The following is a 16,388-nucleotide window of genomic DNA, read 5'->3' as shown; positions in this document are numbered from 1 at the left end:
ATTTTGTTCTGCTCTTTACAGACTAAAACAGAAGTATGTTCTTAATGTTGCTGTTTCTGTATTCTTCCTCCAGGGCTTTATTTCCTTTGGTATTTTTGGCTTAGATAAGCATTTAATCATTCTGCCATTCAAGCGAAGGTAAATAGAATCTTTATACATATGCCTAGAAACTTAATTATCCTTTGAAAAGGGTTTTGAATGTTCACTGACACCTCAAATTTTATTCTCTTTCCTATCTTTTTTTATTTTCAAAATTTTTGTCCTCTCCTAGCTGTGGAGAGCTAATTACAGTTCACTGTGCATGAGTGTGTATCGCTGTCCTAATCACACTCCCATAGACAAAAATCTCACAGGATCCCCATAGACAAAATCTTTGTTATTTAATGATTGTGCAACATGTGATTGGATCAATGAGAGTGGTGGGTCTTCAGAAATAATTTCAGCTAATAAATAAAACCTTAGATATGAATGCTGAACCAAATTCTGTTATCACTGTTTTAATATCCTGTATTCATGACCTAAAGGAAGTTCTTTGTGTGGATGGAGACTTTCATCAGTACCTCAGTGTAAAGGCATAAAGTTGTACAAAGCCATCTTTGACTTACAGCTAGCTGGCTGTGGTGTGAATCCAGCAGCTAGAGTGGGCTCTCAGCTACTTTGTGTCTTTCCTTCTGCTTAAGCATAGAGTAAAATCTCTGAGTGTTCATAGGCAATAATATATTAGGAAGATTGTATATAAATAAGTGCCGTTTGTTGACTTACTGGTTTTTTATTGTTCTCTTTATTGTTTTTAAGACTTGAATTTCTCTGGGGAGGTAGAGAAGCAGCAGGGCCCACAGATCCCTCTCTTCCTGAGGAAATCAGGATGACCTGTCAACAGTTTGTTCGATATCACAGAGATCACTGTGTCAGAAGCATTGTCAGGGGAAGAAGGTAAGGTTTCCTCTTGCACATACGAACTGTTACAAGGGTCATAGCTCACCTTTTGGAATAATGAAATGCAGTTTAAGGCTTCTGTGTATGATTCCTGTTGTGGCAAAGTTATTCAAATATCAGAGTGAGGGTTAAGAATTTAGCAATAACATTTAGAGAAGTGTTTCCAGTCTCAAACTGAAGCATTGAAGTTCAGGTTACCACATTGTCCCATCTATGTTTTATACAAGTAATCAAAAGTTTCATAACTTATCATTAAAACATGGCCTCAGTTTTTGCATTTAGTTGGAGTTTAGGAGACAAAAACTTTCTGAAGAAATGCATGTGACAATGGCTCTAACAGAGTATGTCTATGAAGTTTCGTCAAACTTGAGTGAATCTTCCCCCTAAGAATAATTCTCTGTTTTAAATATTCCAGTGTTTTGGAATGTTTTCTTTTTAGTTTCCATTTGTTTTATTTTGGGATTAAGAAGGTGTCAGTGTTTATCTGAAAGCATTTTTGCTAACTAATAGCCTTTGCAGGAGGCAAAAGCTTTTGGGCATGTTGTTGCAACTGAAGTCCGTGTGCTCTCAGAGGTGACTCAGTTTGTGAGATTATAGTGTTTTTAGGACCTTTACTGCTTCTGAGTTCATATAATTTCTTTTGCTCATTCTTCTCATGAGTTGTAATCCTCAATTTGCAAGCTCACCAAAGCTTTCAGACACAAATTATGATACCCAAATTGAGGCTTATGTATTCAAGTATGTGTAGGCAGACGGGAAGAAGAGAAATGCAGTCAGGAGCAGCGGGAGCAAGATGATAAAGAAAAGATTATTCCTGTTTTCAAATATTTACTATATGAAGTTGAGACATGAAGAATTGTCCTAATAAGGCACTTCCACTTTTCATGTGGTGTGAACTTTTAGGTAGGACTTTCTTTTTCTTTTTAATGGTCAGATAATCTGAAACCACATTCCAGAACTGGTTGTTGGCAGTATTGGCTATTCTTGACCAAGATTTCATTCAGTCTTCCCAGAAGTCAGTAATGTTGTATAAAAAATAAAATAAGTTATCCATGCTTTTAAGAAAGATGAACTATGGCGGTTCAAGGACTTGCTTCTTTCATGCCCAGAGAGAAAAGATGTGCCAGAAAATGTTTGTTTTGAAATAGGACAGATTTTACATCTGTGGTTTCCTGTGCTCCCACTACTGTTGTGGTTTCTTGGGCTTTTGGCTGTTCGCTTGGTTGTTGGTCTTTTTTGTTTTGTTTTGTTTTTTTAATCGTATATTGTCTGACAATACGTCCAAATCTGACATTTGTTGCTCCATTTTTTTAATGTTACGTTTGTGCAGAAATAGTTTCATGTCTTATTTCTCCTTACAACTTAAAAGAAACCATATATTTGCTTATTTTAAATAGATATCTAACTTGATCCTAATCCTCTTTGATTTAAACATACTGTAACTGAGACCTTGTGATCATGGCTTTTATTTATTTTTTGTTTCTCTGCTAATAGACATTAACACTTGCTCTAAGTCCCTGCTGTTTTAATTTAAAAAATAGAGAAAGAAGTTCATTGGTTTTTGCTGTCTTGTGTAGCTGTTAATCATCTTCAGAAACCCTGCGCTTGGGTTCCATAGAACAGATTTTAGATAACCAGAAACATTCATTGCTGCAGGTAAACTTCCAAATGGTATTTTTACTGCTACTAGCTAGATGTTAGTGGTATTGCCTCATAAATATGTAACAGGAAATTAGTTTAATCTTGTTGTAAATGTTTTTATTTTTATTCTTAGCACTGCCTCTGTGGTAAATATTTAACCAGATATGCAAATTAAATGATTTTTATTTGCAATATATATATATAAAAGCAGTTATTGTCTGTTTAAAGCTGAAGAGAAATTATAAAATGGCATTAAAGTGCAGCTTGAGTTGCTGATGCTTGCAGGCACACTGCACTCAAATCAGATATTTTGCTGCAGACATGGTCATGCTAATGAGTACATGGGAAGTAAGTATCCAATAAATAGAATTACACTGTGTGTGTTTGTAGAAAAATTGCCATTTATGTTCATTGTAGCTTATTTGCACAGGCCTAAAATAACTTCGTAATTTTTGCTTTTCATTGAAGTGTCTGTAGGAAAAGGTAGCGAACATTGGCATGTCCCTAATGTGCAAAGCTTACAAGTTCTCTTCTAACATACTCTAAATTATCATGATGTCTTTCCTTGTTTCCTGCTATTTTTCCTTGCCTTTCCTCATCGTGCAGTGGTGGTACCAGATTTACAGAACATGTGGGTGAATCATTCCTTTGACATACAGGTGTAGTGCAAAGATCTCCACTGGCATCTTCTTTGGCTGTGACCTGGTAAACTGGCTCCTGCGCGTTGGTCTTGCCTCTGACCGTGGTGAAGCTGTGATGTATGGAGACAGACTGGTGAAAGGAGGCGTTGTGCAGCATATTACAAACGAATTTGAATTTCGGGATGAATACTTGTATTACCGCTTTATTCAAAAGAGATCTGCTACAGTTGAGAGCCATTGACCTGGGCACCTACACGGAGGACAGGCGGTTAAGGGTGAACACTGCTGTCTCCTCTGCCTTGACTGTTGAAACTGAAAGTATTTCTTTCTCAGGGCCCTCAGAGAATTGTGTGATTCTCTCTTGTAAAGCATAAAAAATGTAGTTCTACTTGTGTCTTTTCTGAAGAAAATAGTAGCAAGTGGTATTGTTAGAGAGCATTCAAAGCAGAATGCAACTAGAACAAAACATAATGCTCCATATTTAGAGGTTTTTTTTCCATTTTGAGTGTAACAAATAGTAAAACGATATGTGTCACTGTCATATCACAGACCTACTGTAACAGCAAATTTAGTGACTGGTGCCACAATGAAAAAACCATGAATGTTGGGAATATTTTATGTTCTTGTATGTTTTCAATATTTATTTGGTGTGATGAAATCTTGATCCCTATTTAAGGTCAGACTTCGCACTGATTTAATAAAAGTAGGAATTCTTCCATCATACCCACACTCTTACTACTTCGTACCGTTGTCCAACACCAGGAACTTTTCTCGGCCATTTACACCTCAGATCAGGCAGTTTATTTCACTCTTAAAGATAAAATCCTCCATTTGTAATGGCATAATTGTTGTGAAGATGATTATGATGTCAGAGGATTAAAGCTGAGAAAGTCTTAAAAAACATGTAAAAATAAAACCCCCAATTAGGAAAGAATATACTGGAGTTTAGTGTAAACAGTTGGTTTTGAAATATTACCTTTTGGTGGTATTAACAGCTTTTTGCAGAGTAGATTTTGCCTTCTGAAGTTAGCCTCTCCATTTTAATCCAGAAGTGCCAGTCTCAAATAGAGAAGTTATGGAAGCCTTGAATACCTGCACAAGCCAAGACCAAAATTTTATCAAATCATAAAACCTTTTAAATGTAGTGCAATGACTTTTAAATCCATTCTATAAAGAATCCTAACTGAACATCTGGATTAGGTTTTAGAATAGCTAAAGTTCTTAAAATTCTAGTATTGGTTGCCTAATAAATTGCCTAAATAATTGCTTTCTAATAAACCTCAGGTATCTTCACATGATGTTTAAATAGTTACTCTAGTGTCATTCAGATTCCTGTGCACTGAAAGTAGAATCTGAGAATCCATCCATCTCCTACAGTATTTTGAAATGGTTAGAGATAAACTGTAGTATCTGATAGCTATTACTTCTGCCCTTTTAGAATTGCAAGAACAGCATTTATTTGTCTACACAAACGTTTTAAGTGGTAGAGTGAGGGAAAGGAACCTAGATATTAAACAAAAAAAGTCTCCACTCATCTGGAATAGCCAAACTTGTGAAGAACTTCTTTCATCCTTTTTAAATAAATCTTTTCATTTTTTAATACATGGATTTTACTGCACCTACTTATGATTCTGATTTGTATTAAGAATTAAAAGTAGTTTTAATAGCATAAACTACTGTTCAAGAAACAGTGTTTTTGTGGTAGCTATAACTCCATGCAAGACTTAAACTGGGAAAAGAGTTCCTTTTACTATCAAAGTCAGTCTTATTGCACATCTACAGTGTGCACAGAAACATAATAGTATCTTACTGCATACTTATGCTGTTATACAAAGTGGCATATTTTATGTACTTGCAACAACAAAGTGATTGACATTTGTATCAGGCTCTGGCTTACAAACCAAAAAGGAAAACAGCAGCATATTTCTGTTACAACTGCTGAAGACAAGTACATCAAATATTTTGGAATAATTAGATATACATGGATTAAGAGTAGAAGCTGTGAGTATGTCTGGCTTCTAAAAACTGTAACTTCTCAATAAATCTGTTGTTGTTTGATTTCAGAGTTCTGAGCTTTGGTGTGATGTGTGGGAGAGGTACTTGTGCGTGTCAGATATTACAAGAAATGCAGTTTTCTGTTAAATTTGTTAAAGTTGCTCTTGGATTTTAAATTTGGTATTTCTTAAATCCACCCTTGATGGTTTTTAAGTAGGCAGAGGACAAGAGGACATTAACAAGTGTTCATGAGTGTTCACATAGAGGTAACAGCCTGCCTGCTACTGAGACCAGTGAGGAGCTAATTCAGATCTCTAGGAATGTTTCACATTGTCTGCTTACCAAGTATTTTTTAATTTGGAAAACTCTTTGAATGTTCAAGAAGTTGCTCTTAACTCAGTTTTTCAGTCCTAGGTGTAGTCACTATTCTCGCACTCTATTCTCTCACGTTTTCATCATAGAGCCCTGCCCTTGCTTTCCTTTTGATAATCTAATATTCCCTAGATTTGAACAACGTGTATCTGTTTTCAAGAAAGAAATTACTCAAGATGTCTGTTTGTGGGGGTTCCTTGTTACAAATCCATTTAAGAGAATACCTTTAATTAAGTGACTAAATTCTGCATAACACTGTGACTGCTGATATCATACCATTAATCCAATTAGAGTCTATGATGGTTAATAAGTTGAATAAAGAAGCTATGAATCACATACAGAATAACTTAATCCTATTTCTAAATCACTAGGTCCTTCTGGAAGCTAAGAGTAGACTTTGAATGATATTAGGAAGTTGTTTAACCCTTAAAACATCTGATAAATATTTGCTTCCAACAGTGAGCACCAGAAAATGTTAAAGTAGTTGATGATTTTATGTATGTCAATTTGATGTATGAATTCTTGGTGATTAGAAATAGCTTTGCTTTAAAGATGGGGTCAGTGACGTCATGAGTTCTTTCATTTTGAAGATTGGTTGATTTGGGTTAAATCTCAGTTAACTTGTAAGTTATGATTCAATGAAAACATCCACTGAGCATGTAAGTCCAGGGTCTCTACAATGAAAATCGTGAGCTCCTTTTTTCTAGCAGTAATCTCAAAATAATTGTGATAATGGAAAGAGGTGGATATGAAAATTTTAGGGAGTTTTCTAAGTAGCATTTTTAGTGTATTTTTTGAATAATGATATTTCATAAAGCTCTAGTTCTTTTAAAATAAAGTGAAGGATATTTTCCTAAATTAAAAACAGACAAAGATTGCCCTGTAGAGGACATTCTGATTTTTAATGTATGCTCAGGGGAAGGAGGGTTATTTTTTCCTGCTGGTCTCATTGTCATTTTGTATTTTGCACTGTATGTTCTCTAGAAGTACGAAATCCCAGGGAGCAGGGTAGCAAAATATCCTGTACTTTGTTGCCCATCACTTCATCCATCTCCAGACATCACATTGTTTTTAGTCAGTACCCTGTAGACAAATATATAAAAGACAGCACAGAAACTAGAATAGCTGGACCATATCTGCCTATGTTACAACCTGACTTTTATGCTTAGCCTGACACTCTGGTTAATTACCATGCTGTGATTAAGTGGCAGTGCCATGATTAAAGGCCTGCTGCACCACCTTCAGTACTCTCATTCCTATATAACTTCCCTATATTTGCATCGTGGCATAAATGTGTAATCTAATTTTGCTAAATTACCTGTAAACTTGACTCATATCTTGGTCTCTAGAGTTTTATCTAGCATTTATTTTGGTCTTTGAAATTATCAAAGAGCTAGTGTGGGACAGCTGATGATCCAAAATGGGACAAGGATACAAATGATTGTCAGACACAAACATCTATGAGGAAAATGGGTAAAATACCACATTTTATTAAATGTATCTTCCAGTTGATGAGCGTCCACTGTCCTATTGAGCTTCTTAGAAATTTTGTTGGCAGCGCAGGAACAAAAGATTCACAGTAAATTTAAGCCTACTTTTGTAGATGATCTGACTTGCTGCAGCCACTTGATACACAGATCAGTAAAACTAGATCACTGGAACTATAAAGTTCAAGGATCTTTACTGATCCATTAGTTTCCTGCTGTGGAGGTGAACATAGTTTCCCAAATTAACCTCTACTTTCCCTGTAGGATCAGGAAGAACAAGTTCTGGCAAGCTCATTTTCTCATTCATTTAGCAGCATTCTACAAAGTTAATTGCATATGTATTTCTTCTGCATTTTTTTCTCAGTGGGGATATAGAACAATTTATAAAAGGAGAAAACTGGATGTTTGTATCCACATCTTTAGCATCTGAAATTATTCTAGAAACTGACTAAATTTCAGCGTATTTTATGTATATAAGAACACAAAAATACAAAAGGGCAAGCTACTGAAATAAACAGTTGTTAACAGCATTGGCTGAGGATTCTGTTTCTCCTAGCGAACACTGGACACTTGGTTTCATTAAAAAAAAAAAAAAAAAAAGCTCAGAGTCCTAGATGTCAAAGTCAACAAGACAAAAGATATCTGGCATACTTAATTCTGTTAACATTATATGCTTATGAAGAACTATTGCACTACTTATCCGCTAGATCATGCAGAAAGTCACAGATTGATCACTACATCTACACACAATCAGGAAGGAAGAATGCCTGGCAAGAAAAAAGCTGTGTTAAATCAACTCCTTGACTAGCAATTTTGGAAAGATAAGATACGATTAAAAGGGTGCATATGAAGTGGAAAATTTAAAAGTCCTTTTAAGGGTCATGATGAATATATGTATACTTTATATCCCTGTGTACACTGACCTCTTCCTTTCTAGCTGCCTGATTTAAAAAAATGTAACAATTCAAGAAACATTTCAAAACAATCCAGTGTGATATACTGCAGAATTAACAGTAATCATATTGTATGTAAAAAAAGTATTTTTCAGATTAAGGGTGGGCAAAATAGGGAGATAGGGAAGTGAAAAACTAACTGTGGTAACCTGCAAGACACTTCAATTGTTGAATTTTGTGTGATCAGATTTTAGAACAAAGTATTGTACAATTGTAACTGTGATTTGTTTTTAATATACCTTGGACTCTTATTCTCAGTTTGAATTACTCAGTTTGCATTAAAGGAGTAGACGGTTCACATATGAAACATATCTTAAAGGGCTTTATCAAACAGTTGGAAATTGATCTTGCTTGACTTGCATATCACTTTCCTTTTTATTCAGTGCAAGTTCCATATTTTAGGAAGTCATCCAGTGTTGCCATTTTAATTCAGATAATGTGAAATTCTCCTGCGATGATAATCTTTATAATAAAAGCTACATAAGCGTATAACTAGAAGGGAGTTGTCTAAATCAGAGTTGGTGTTCTTCATCCAATGAAGGGATTCTAATAGACAATCTATTGTCCAGGTAAGTCAGTCCAGTATCTTGCTTTCTAACTGCCTCTCAGCTTGTTGGCAAATCGATCTCTGCTGACAGCTGTATGCCACTCGTAGACAAAGCTACTCCCTAGCTCTGAAGAGCCTTTGAGGCAATGCTTCATACTGTTTGGCTCAAATATGAATCCACATCTCTTAAACTGTCCATAGTTACTGGTATATTGAAAATAAGATGTAATGTATATATCCACTTAATTAGAACAGGTAATCATAAAACAGTATTATACTGCATTCAAATAGTAGCTTTATGTATATATTTTGAGTTCTTCTTCTACACACTGTGAAAAAAGGTTAACAGCTTGGTTAATGTCAAGACATCTGTTTTGCAGGATTGATTCCATTTCACTGATTTTCTGTTTCTCCAACTTCTGCATCTGTTCCAGCATCTTTTTACCTTTTCCCTGAAAAAAAAAAAAAGTCCATACATCACTAAAAGCTCTACAGAGCTATGTAGTGCTCACTCTAACAAAACTGTTTTAAAGTCATTATTTAACCTCTTAGTTGTTTTTAGGGTACAAGCTATTATTGGTAGAAGACAGCACCATGGCAGACTTTCTTGGATCAGTGCCTTTTTTCTAACATCTAGCACTCACTCCATCTCCCTACAATATTATACACTTCTTGTCTGATGACCTGACAGGAAAAAAACCTAAATGCTGCTCCAGGTATTTATGCTAGCAAAACTTAAGTGGGCTGATGTCCATTTTATAGAATGTGTATCTGTGTAGCTTCTCAGTTCAGAAGCTTGTTTAGTCTTGCATAAGAGCTTTCAAATTGGAGGGAGACTACTGTTTAAGCAACTGTCTCCCTGTCTGTCCACTGATCTTTGCTTCTAAGTTTCATTTCTTAGTGTCTTTCTACATGTGGAAGTTTCTCCCTGTAAACTGTTTATTGCCACGTTGTTTTGGTTACTTCAGAGTAATGTTTAAATGTTTTGAACAGTTACATACTGCCACTTCCATGTTGCCATCTATGTCAGCAAAATTAGGTTCCCCGTAACTGTATCTACTGTGTTACTGAGCTATATACTACTTCTGCACTGCAAGCATGTTTTAAAATTCTACCTGATGTTACTGCTTGGTACTTCTTGGTGCTGTCACTACTTTTAGAGGATGTACTAGTAACAGTATCACCATGAGACTGTCAGTGAGATGCTGATTTGGATGGATGGGAAAGCAAACGCTAGCACGGAGGGAAGAAGAAGGGAAAGAGGAAAAAAACAGAAGCAAAAGGCAGAAAAAGGAGTCTACTCAATATACTACCCAATACACAGAAGGAACTGCCTTTATGACAGGAGTTGAAGGTTGCGTGGACGATAGGGACAGAGTAACTAATCGCACCAAGGAAAGCTATTTCTAAAAGAAAAAAAAAGGGGGTCGGATTAGCATTTTAATTTTCAGTGAGACTAACACTGACCTTAGAAGTGACATCCCACAATATCCAACATCTTCACTAGGATTAGTTAAAATTTGGTGAAAAAATGTCCTTACATTAAATCAGTAGCATTTAACCTGGAGCACTCAGGGAAACTAAGTAAAAGACAAAAAGTTCATTCTTCTCTTAAGCTGGTCTGACATCACATGGAGTACTTGAATAAGTCTTTTGATACCAAGCAGGGCTAAAAGGCATGACATCCTCACTGCCCTAGAGCAGGGTGCTGATGAGTTTGGTACTCTTAAAAGGAGCTGTATATTTGCCTCCTGCTGCTCAACCACTTCCCCATTGTCTGACTAGTGCAGGAGAGCATGTGTGGCCTGCTTCTCTGCAAGATAAGCAGGACATATATTTGCCTTGAGACTAAGCCTGGGGGTACAGCAAAGCATTAGTTGCAATTTTTCAGCATTTCTGAAACATATGCCTGCCAAATGCCAAGAAGATTGGCCTCTGATGCACTACAATGTTCTTCACCATCCATCAAAGGGCGTTAAATGGTATCACATTAACAAAACATGAGCAAAAAGCTTATATAAACCACCTGGTTGCACTGAAATCTAGTTTAATCACCATACCTTGGTAGTTTCCATAACTACAGCAGCACTTGCATGTTTTTTATAGAGCTCATGTCTTCGATCTGGCTTAGTCTGAAAACGTGGTTGTTTCTTAACTGGATCATCAGGACCAAATGTAGGGGAGCTAGTTTTTAGTAACGGTGTAATATTGGGCACAAAAATGAAAGGCTTAAATACAGACCTAGAAAGAGAAAATAGAACAGATATCCTTTACTGATACAGTTTTATTGGAACTGTTGAGTCAGTAGATTGCTATATATTATTTTCCCGTTCTATTATCTTTTCCTTCTCATGGAAGAAGTCTTTTTTTAAAAAAAAAAAAACAAACCTCCTAACCCATTTTTAATTCAGTTTCACTAAATAGGTTACATTAGAAATGTACACAATGAGCCTCTCAAGATTTTATGCATTTTGTTCCCCCTACTTTTTAACTTTGTTTTTCAGCAAAAGTAGCAAAAGAAATATAATTAGACAAATGATACTACTTTTCACTCAGATATTTGCAATTTTTTATATTAATGACTTGCTGCTACATCACCTCTCAGGGTCTGGAGTTCCTGTGAAAAAGTGAATACAAGGGAGACTAGGCTCCTGAGGCAATACAGAGACCATACTTCCAGTTGTCATAAATCCACCTTCCATGTTAATGCCACTCTCTTTGTCACGAAGAATTTCCATCATTATTTCAGAAGTAATAGAGCCTATTTAAGATACAAAACAATTATTTACAAACAGCAGTATTTATACTATCAACTAAATGGCAAGTTCTCTACAACTGGCTGCTTTTTCCTTTAATAGGTAATACTAATTTTAGTTTGTCCATGTTGGCAAAAACAAAACAAAAATCCCCCACCCCATCAGCATACCTTAAGATGTAACACACTTAAAAAATATTATTTTTGTTTTCCCCAAAGTATTTATTTCAAAGAGTAGGTGATAATGAGCTATAAAATTTATGACTCAAAAGTACTAAACAAAAGGGGGGAGGGGGTTCCAGAGAGGTAGAATACATATGGCTAGCAAATGGTTGTTCACACAGTAACGTTTCAGGTGAAAATCAATAGCTTGGATTAAAGGCTGAAGTACTTATGTTTCAAGATCACAACTGAAATGATCTGCTAGAGTGTAACATGTTTTTATACCCAGAATCAACAGAAACTACACTAGTAGTAGTAAAGAGGTCTTGATCAACCACCTATATGAGGTGTAGCACCAAGTGTCCTTATGAAAATAGTTCTTTCTTTTAGATGAGGTGAAATGGAACCCTGGCCATATGTCTCTGCAGCTAATGTTTAGTGCTGTTGCTGTTCACATACGCTGTAGAAGCTTAAATAGTATATTATTATAATAGGCATTATATCCCTACGCAATCCAGTATTCTAACAGGCAGCACCTACAGTAGTTTTCTTTTAAGATTTGGTGTACCAATTGAACATATGCTTGTAGCAGAAAAAAGTTTGTTCATTCACCTTTTTTTTCCCTAGAAGATATCATCTACTACTTAATCTTACAGTGATTCTCTCAGTGAAGTTCTAGCTGCATACAAATTCTTATTTTAAACTGCCTTGCTATTTCCTCTCAAGTATTAAAAATAATCAGACTGCTAAGTCAGATGTCTCCAATTTTTCTTGTACACAATGCAAATTGCCTGTAAACAAGGCACGCAGCAGTACATTTCAACAAGGGAATACTCATCTCTAAAGTATTCCCACAGTTGCCTGGGAAAGTCAAAGAATTCAACAAATCAGCAAACTAGATGAATCAAAGAAATTAAAAGCAGCAGCAGTTAGTTTGTCAGCTGCAAGCTGACAACCTGTCCAGCAGAAAAGGAGGTGTTACATATTTTTGACCTAGACTTTTTTAGTATTTTGTATTCTCAAAATCAGTTGCTTATTTTTGAATGTAAATAATGTTTATCTAAAAATGGTCTTCACAAGGTGAAGACAGTCTACAGAAAAATGTAATGCCACTGAATGAAAAAGCTGGGAAGGACAGAATAAGAAACCAGTGATTTTAACATTGCTGTAAACCAAATAGCTTTTACTTAGGGCACCTATTTAAAATAAATCTAAACAAACTGAAGCCATGTGAGGCTGATCATATGCACACCTAGTGCGATTTTGTAATGGCTCTGGTAAATGCCTGAAAATGGGGATTTAGAATGAAAACACTGATAGAACCTTAGCATTGTTATAATACAGGTAAATACTGGTATTATGAAAATGCTTTCAGTATTCTGAACCTGCAATTCCCAAAATGAATGCAGGATTTACATGATCACTAGAGCAGGATAGCAAAAGGTAATTCATTCCCACACATTAACTAAATGCTAAAACTGGTCTGATAGAGCTCAGCTGAATAAGTAAAAACACAGGGGTGCAATTTTATTTTGGTTCAGATTAATTACTTCAAATGAACAAGTGAATACAGATGCAATTTTGAGTTGCAGCAAAAAGCTGCCAGATAGAAGCAGTCAGAAGAGAAGTAATAGCTTCTCTCTATTGAAGTCTGAAAATAGAAAGTTATGTGGATAAGTTAGCAATTAGGAGTGCCTGCTTAGAGTACAGAAAATTGCTTTATTCTGCTTCCAGAGTGTGTGTTTTATTAGGGTACACAAGGTTAGGGTAACAGTTAAAATGAAACCACAAAGATTTAAAAAACAATCTCCTTTCACAAGCCAAAAAATAAACACAAAATATGTATGTGAATACTGTGCCATTGTCTTAGGCTTGTAATGAACAGGACCAGACCAAAGTGGTAAATAAGATTCTGTTAGTGGCTGCAAACTATTGAGAGTCTGGTTTAGCCATTGTTTTTTTCTCAGAGATACAGTAATAACGTATAGCCCGTGAAAGTGTTCCAGAACTAGGTCTTATGGGCCATTTAATAGTGTGGCCATAATGTGACCTCTAAGTGTCATTACTGTAGCTGTATGTGTTTGATATTTGACCTATATTATATTTTCTCTACCTCAAACTGGCAAAAATGGAAGAAAGACTTCAAAGTTCAGCAGTTCACCTTTAAACAAAAAGTTGTTATAGTAAGTTCGCCTGTTTCACCAAATCATATGAATGACAACCCCCCCAGCAGATGTTTAGTTGTTTATGATTTAAATTAATGTAACTTACTAAACTTCATATTTTCTACAAAAACAAACAAAACAAGAATGATACCTTTGTGTTTGTTCAGAAGTTTATAGCCTTCACAGTATCGGCCTCTGGATGTAGTCATTCTGGCAGTATTTACATAAGAATACGTGGCAGCAAAATCAAATTCCTTTTCCCCATCCCACCAGCCCTTGCTTTTGGCATATTCCCTCAGTTCTGGATGTTCTCTGTCAATCTTGGTTGTGATAGAGAGCTGATTAGAAATATTCCGTACACCACCTGTTTTTAAGGTGAGAAAAAAAACCCTGTTTTAATATATCAAATGCTTTTTCCTGGAACTTTCTTTACATTTAACTTATTAGCTTACTGAAGCAAAGGATGCATTTAGGAGTTTCCCACAAGATCTGTGCAATCCTGTGGTTTATTTTTGGCCATTTCTCTTTCCCTCTGGCTGCTTGTGTCCTCAGATCAAGATTCACTGCTGCCTCAGCTCCAAGTCACTTGCTTTCACTGCTGCCATCGTTTTTCATGTTCAGTCCTGATCATTCTCATCTCTACATGCTTCCCCTTAGACTGTCCAAAGACCTAGCTGGTCCTTCTGAGTCTGGTGGAAGAATCAGCCACTAATATCTTCGGGGCCCAACCACAGCGATGCCAGCAGTATTCCCCAACCAATTGTATTTGATTGCCACCATCCTTAAAATTGTCCATACTGCTGCTGTTCTCACGCCGACTGTGTTGCTGTCCTCCTTTTCCAAGTGCAGAAGTGGTTACCTCTGACTCTCAGAAGGCCCCTCTGGGTCGCTCAGCTCCTCTGTGGGATTGCTGCCCTGTCTACGCTGAGGGCCTAGTAAGCAACTTCTGCTGTTGTTGTATGTACACATGTACATATGTGGAGGCTATTTTGATGCCTTAATTAAATGGTAAATGAAAAGTAGGGAATTGCTAATTGTTAGTGCAGTGGAAATATTTAAAATCCTAACAAAAGAGATCCATACCTTCTACTTTTTCTGCTGCCCAATATTTTCCTGAGGTCTCCAGTACCCATGCCTCCTTTCTGTCAGCTATCAGAAAACTGTTATGGTATGTAAAAGCCATATGGCTCTCCATACAGTTTCCTCCCTGTCCATATTTTTCTAGCAAATCAACTATGACAGTAAGGGCCTTTTCAGCTGTGTCCGCTCGCTCGAGTCCAAGCCTAAAACAAAAAGATGATATTACCTTTGGAATTAAATGAATATTCAAGTTGAAGTAGAATGTTCTTTCATGTGTATCTGCTGCCTAAGTGATCTGGGGAGAGGCAGGAGCAGGTGGGTCCAGTGACTGTATGTCCTTAGTGTGGGGGGAAAACCAAACAGAAATACAGAAAGGCAGACAGAGAGCTCCTAGGAGATGCCTCAGTGAGTAGTGGTCTAGGGGGAAAGGCAGTACCAAGGGGATCTGACTGACTGCTTACTGTGGGTTAGTGAGGGTTATCTTGGCAGCCAGGAAGAGAGGCAAAAGAAGCTGTCTGTATTATTGATATGGGGACTGAAACTGAAAGTGTGTGTGTGTGAGATGGGGGAAATAGGAAATGAAAACAGACTCTGGGGAAAGGCACAAAGCCCAGTTTCTCAAGTCCAGCTGCGCTCCTTTTGAGGCCTGTTTCAGTTTAGTACAAACTTTGTAGAGAGAGAGGTGTTTGATGGTTTCCTTGGCAGGTTCTGTTCTAGTGCCTGATGTCTCTCAAAGGTTCCCAGCTCCTGGCAGAGAGAAGTAACCTCACTGCTGTGCCAAGAAATACTTATTTTTAACCATGGCTAGAACAGCAGAAGAGACAGCCATGCACAGAAAATGCTCGTTTCCACATATAACTCAAAATGAATGTTTTAAAATCAAATTCTGAATGCAGTACTGTTTATCGAAATGGTCCATGCAAACCTTACGAGATCCATGCCTAGAAGAGCTTCGTCATCACCGATTTCCTCTCTTCCCCACACCGCTTCGTTCCCAATGCAAACGCCGTGTTCGTTGGCGCCCATTTCGGCCCCCCAGAGCCAGGCCGGACGACTCAGGACCACGGCGTAGGTGTTTTCTGCCTGCTCCACCTGGATGTAGGTGCACTGCAATGGACCACAGCGGGGCACGAGTTAGCCTGCGCCCCTTCCAGAGGGCACGTTCCGCTGGTTAATTCAGCAACTACAGGCCGTTGCAATTAGACGCTGATACTACAAACACCGAGCGGGGCAAGCTGCGACAAAAATTCCCTAATACAATAAAAACAAGCAGGAAAGGGTGTGAGAGGTGCAGAGAAGCGCTGTGCCTCGCGGACGGGCAGGTCGCCCCGCTGGGCAGGGTGGCGCTGACCGGGACCCCCCGGCGCCCCGCGCGCGGTGTCAGGGCCGGGCCGGGCCGGGCCTGCCCCGTCCGTCCGTCCGCCCGTCCGTCCGCCCGGGGCCGGGCCTGCGCCGGCGGCCTCACCTGCAGCGGGGCGCCGGGCGGGTGGGCGGCGGCCGGGAAGCACAGCACCTCCTGCACCTCCTCCGCCGGCCGGTCCGAGTTCTTGCCGAAGACGACGCGGCCCCCCGCCGCGGCGGGCGGCAGCGCCACGAAGGTGTCGCAGGAGCGGGGCGGCGGCGCAGCCATGGCGGCGGGCGGCGGGCGGCGGGC

The 16,388-nt window shown here is 38.0% G+C and overlaps 2 protein-coding genes across 6 annotated transcripts in view; one reads left to right on the top strand and one right to left on the bottom strand.

Annotated features, from left to right (window-relative positions):
- GPR155 (G protein-coupled receptor 155) overlaps positions 1-5,281 on the top strand; it is a 32,219-nt gene extending 26,938 nt beyond the window's left edge. For 4 of the 5 annotated variants that reach the window (XM_026092880.2, XM_026092845.2, XM_026092854.2 and 1 more), the window contains exons 14-16: positions 74-138; positions 796-933; positions 3,237-5,281. In XM_026092880.2, the coding sequence (XP_025948665.2) occupies positions 74-138; positions 796-933; positions 3,237-3,459 (426 nt within the window). In that variant the 3' untranslated portion in view covers positions 3,460-5,281. Of the gene's footprint in view, positions 1-73; positions 139-795; positions 934-3,183 lie in introns of all 5 variants that reach the window. The other variant, XM_026092873.2, reaches the window with a different exon arrangement.
- A 1,763-nt stretch (positions 5,282-7,044) lies between these two features.
- SCRN3 (secernin 3) lies at positions 7,045-16,379 on the bottom strand. The gene is made up of 7 exons (XM_064514976.1): positions 16,200-16,379; positions 15,660-15,841; positions 14,738-14,937; positions 13,806-14,018; positions 11,171-11,333; positions 10,633-10,813; positions 7,045-9,024 (listed from the first exon to the last, which is right to left on the bottom strand). Exons 1-7 carry the CDS (start codon positions 16,362-16,364, stop codon positions 8,869-8,871), a joined length of 1,260 nt encoding a protein of 419 aa, XP_064371046.1. The 5' UTR covers positions 16,365-16,379; the 3' UTR covers positions 7,045-8,868.
- Between the last annotated feature and the right edge of the window lie 9 nt (positions 16,380-16,388).

This window comes from Dromaius novaehollandiae, chromosome 7, assembly GCF_036370855.1.
Source record: "Dromaius novaehollandiae isolate bDroNov1 chromosome 7, bDroNov1.hap1, whole genome shotgun sequence".
NCBI lineage: Eukaryota > Metazoa > Chordata > Aves > Casuariiformes > Dromaiidae > Dromaius > Dromaius novaehollandiae.
Note: the sequence above shows the minus strand (reverse complement) of the source record. Positions and strands in the feature narration are given on the sequence as shown.

Excerpts from the sequence above, each read along its gene's own strand:
- SCRN3 (XM_064514976.1), bottom strand. The coding sequence starts at position 16,364 with ATGGCTGCGCCGCCGCCCCGCTCCTGCGACACCTTCGTGGCGCTGCCG. Across the intron at positions 14,019-14,737 it reads GGCAGCAGAAAAAGTAGAAG|GTGGTGTACGGAATATTTCT; the intron begins GTATGGATCTCT and ends CCTTAAAAACAG. Across the intron at positions 11,334-13,805 it reads ACTTCTGAACAAACACAAAG|GCTCTATTACTTCTGAAATA; the intron begins GTATCATTCTTG and ends TATCTTAAATAG.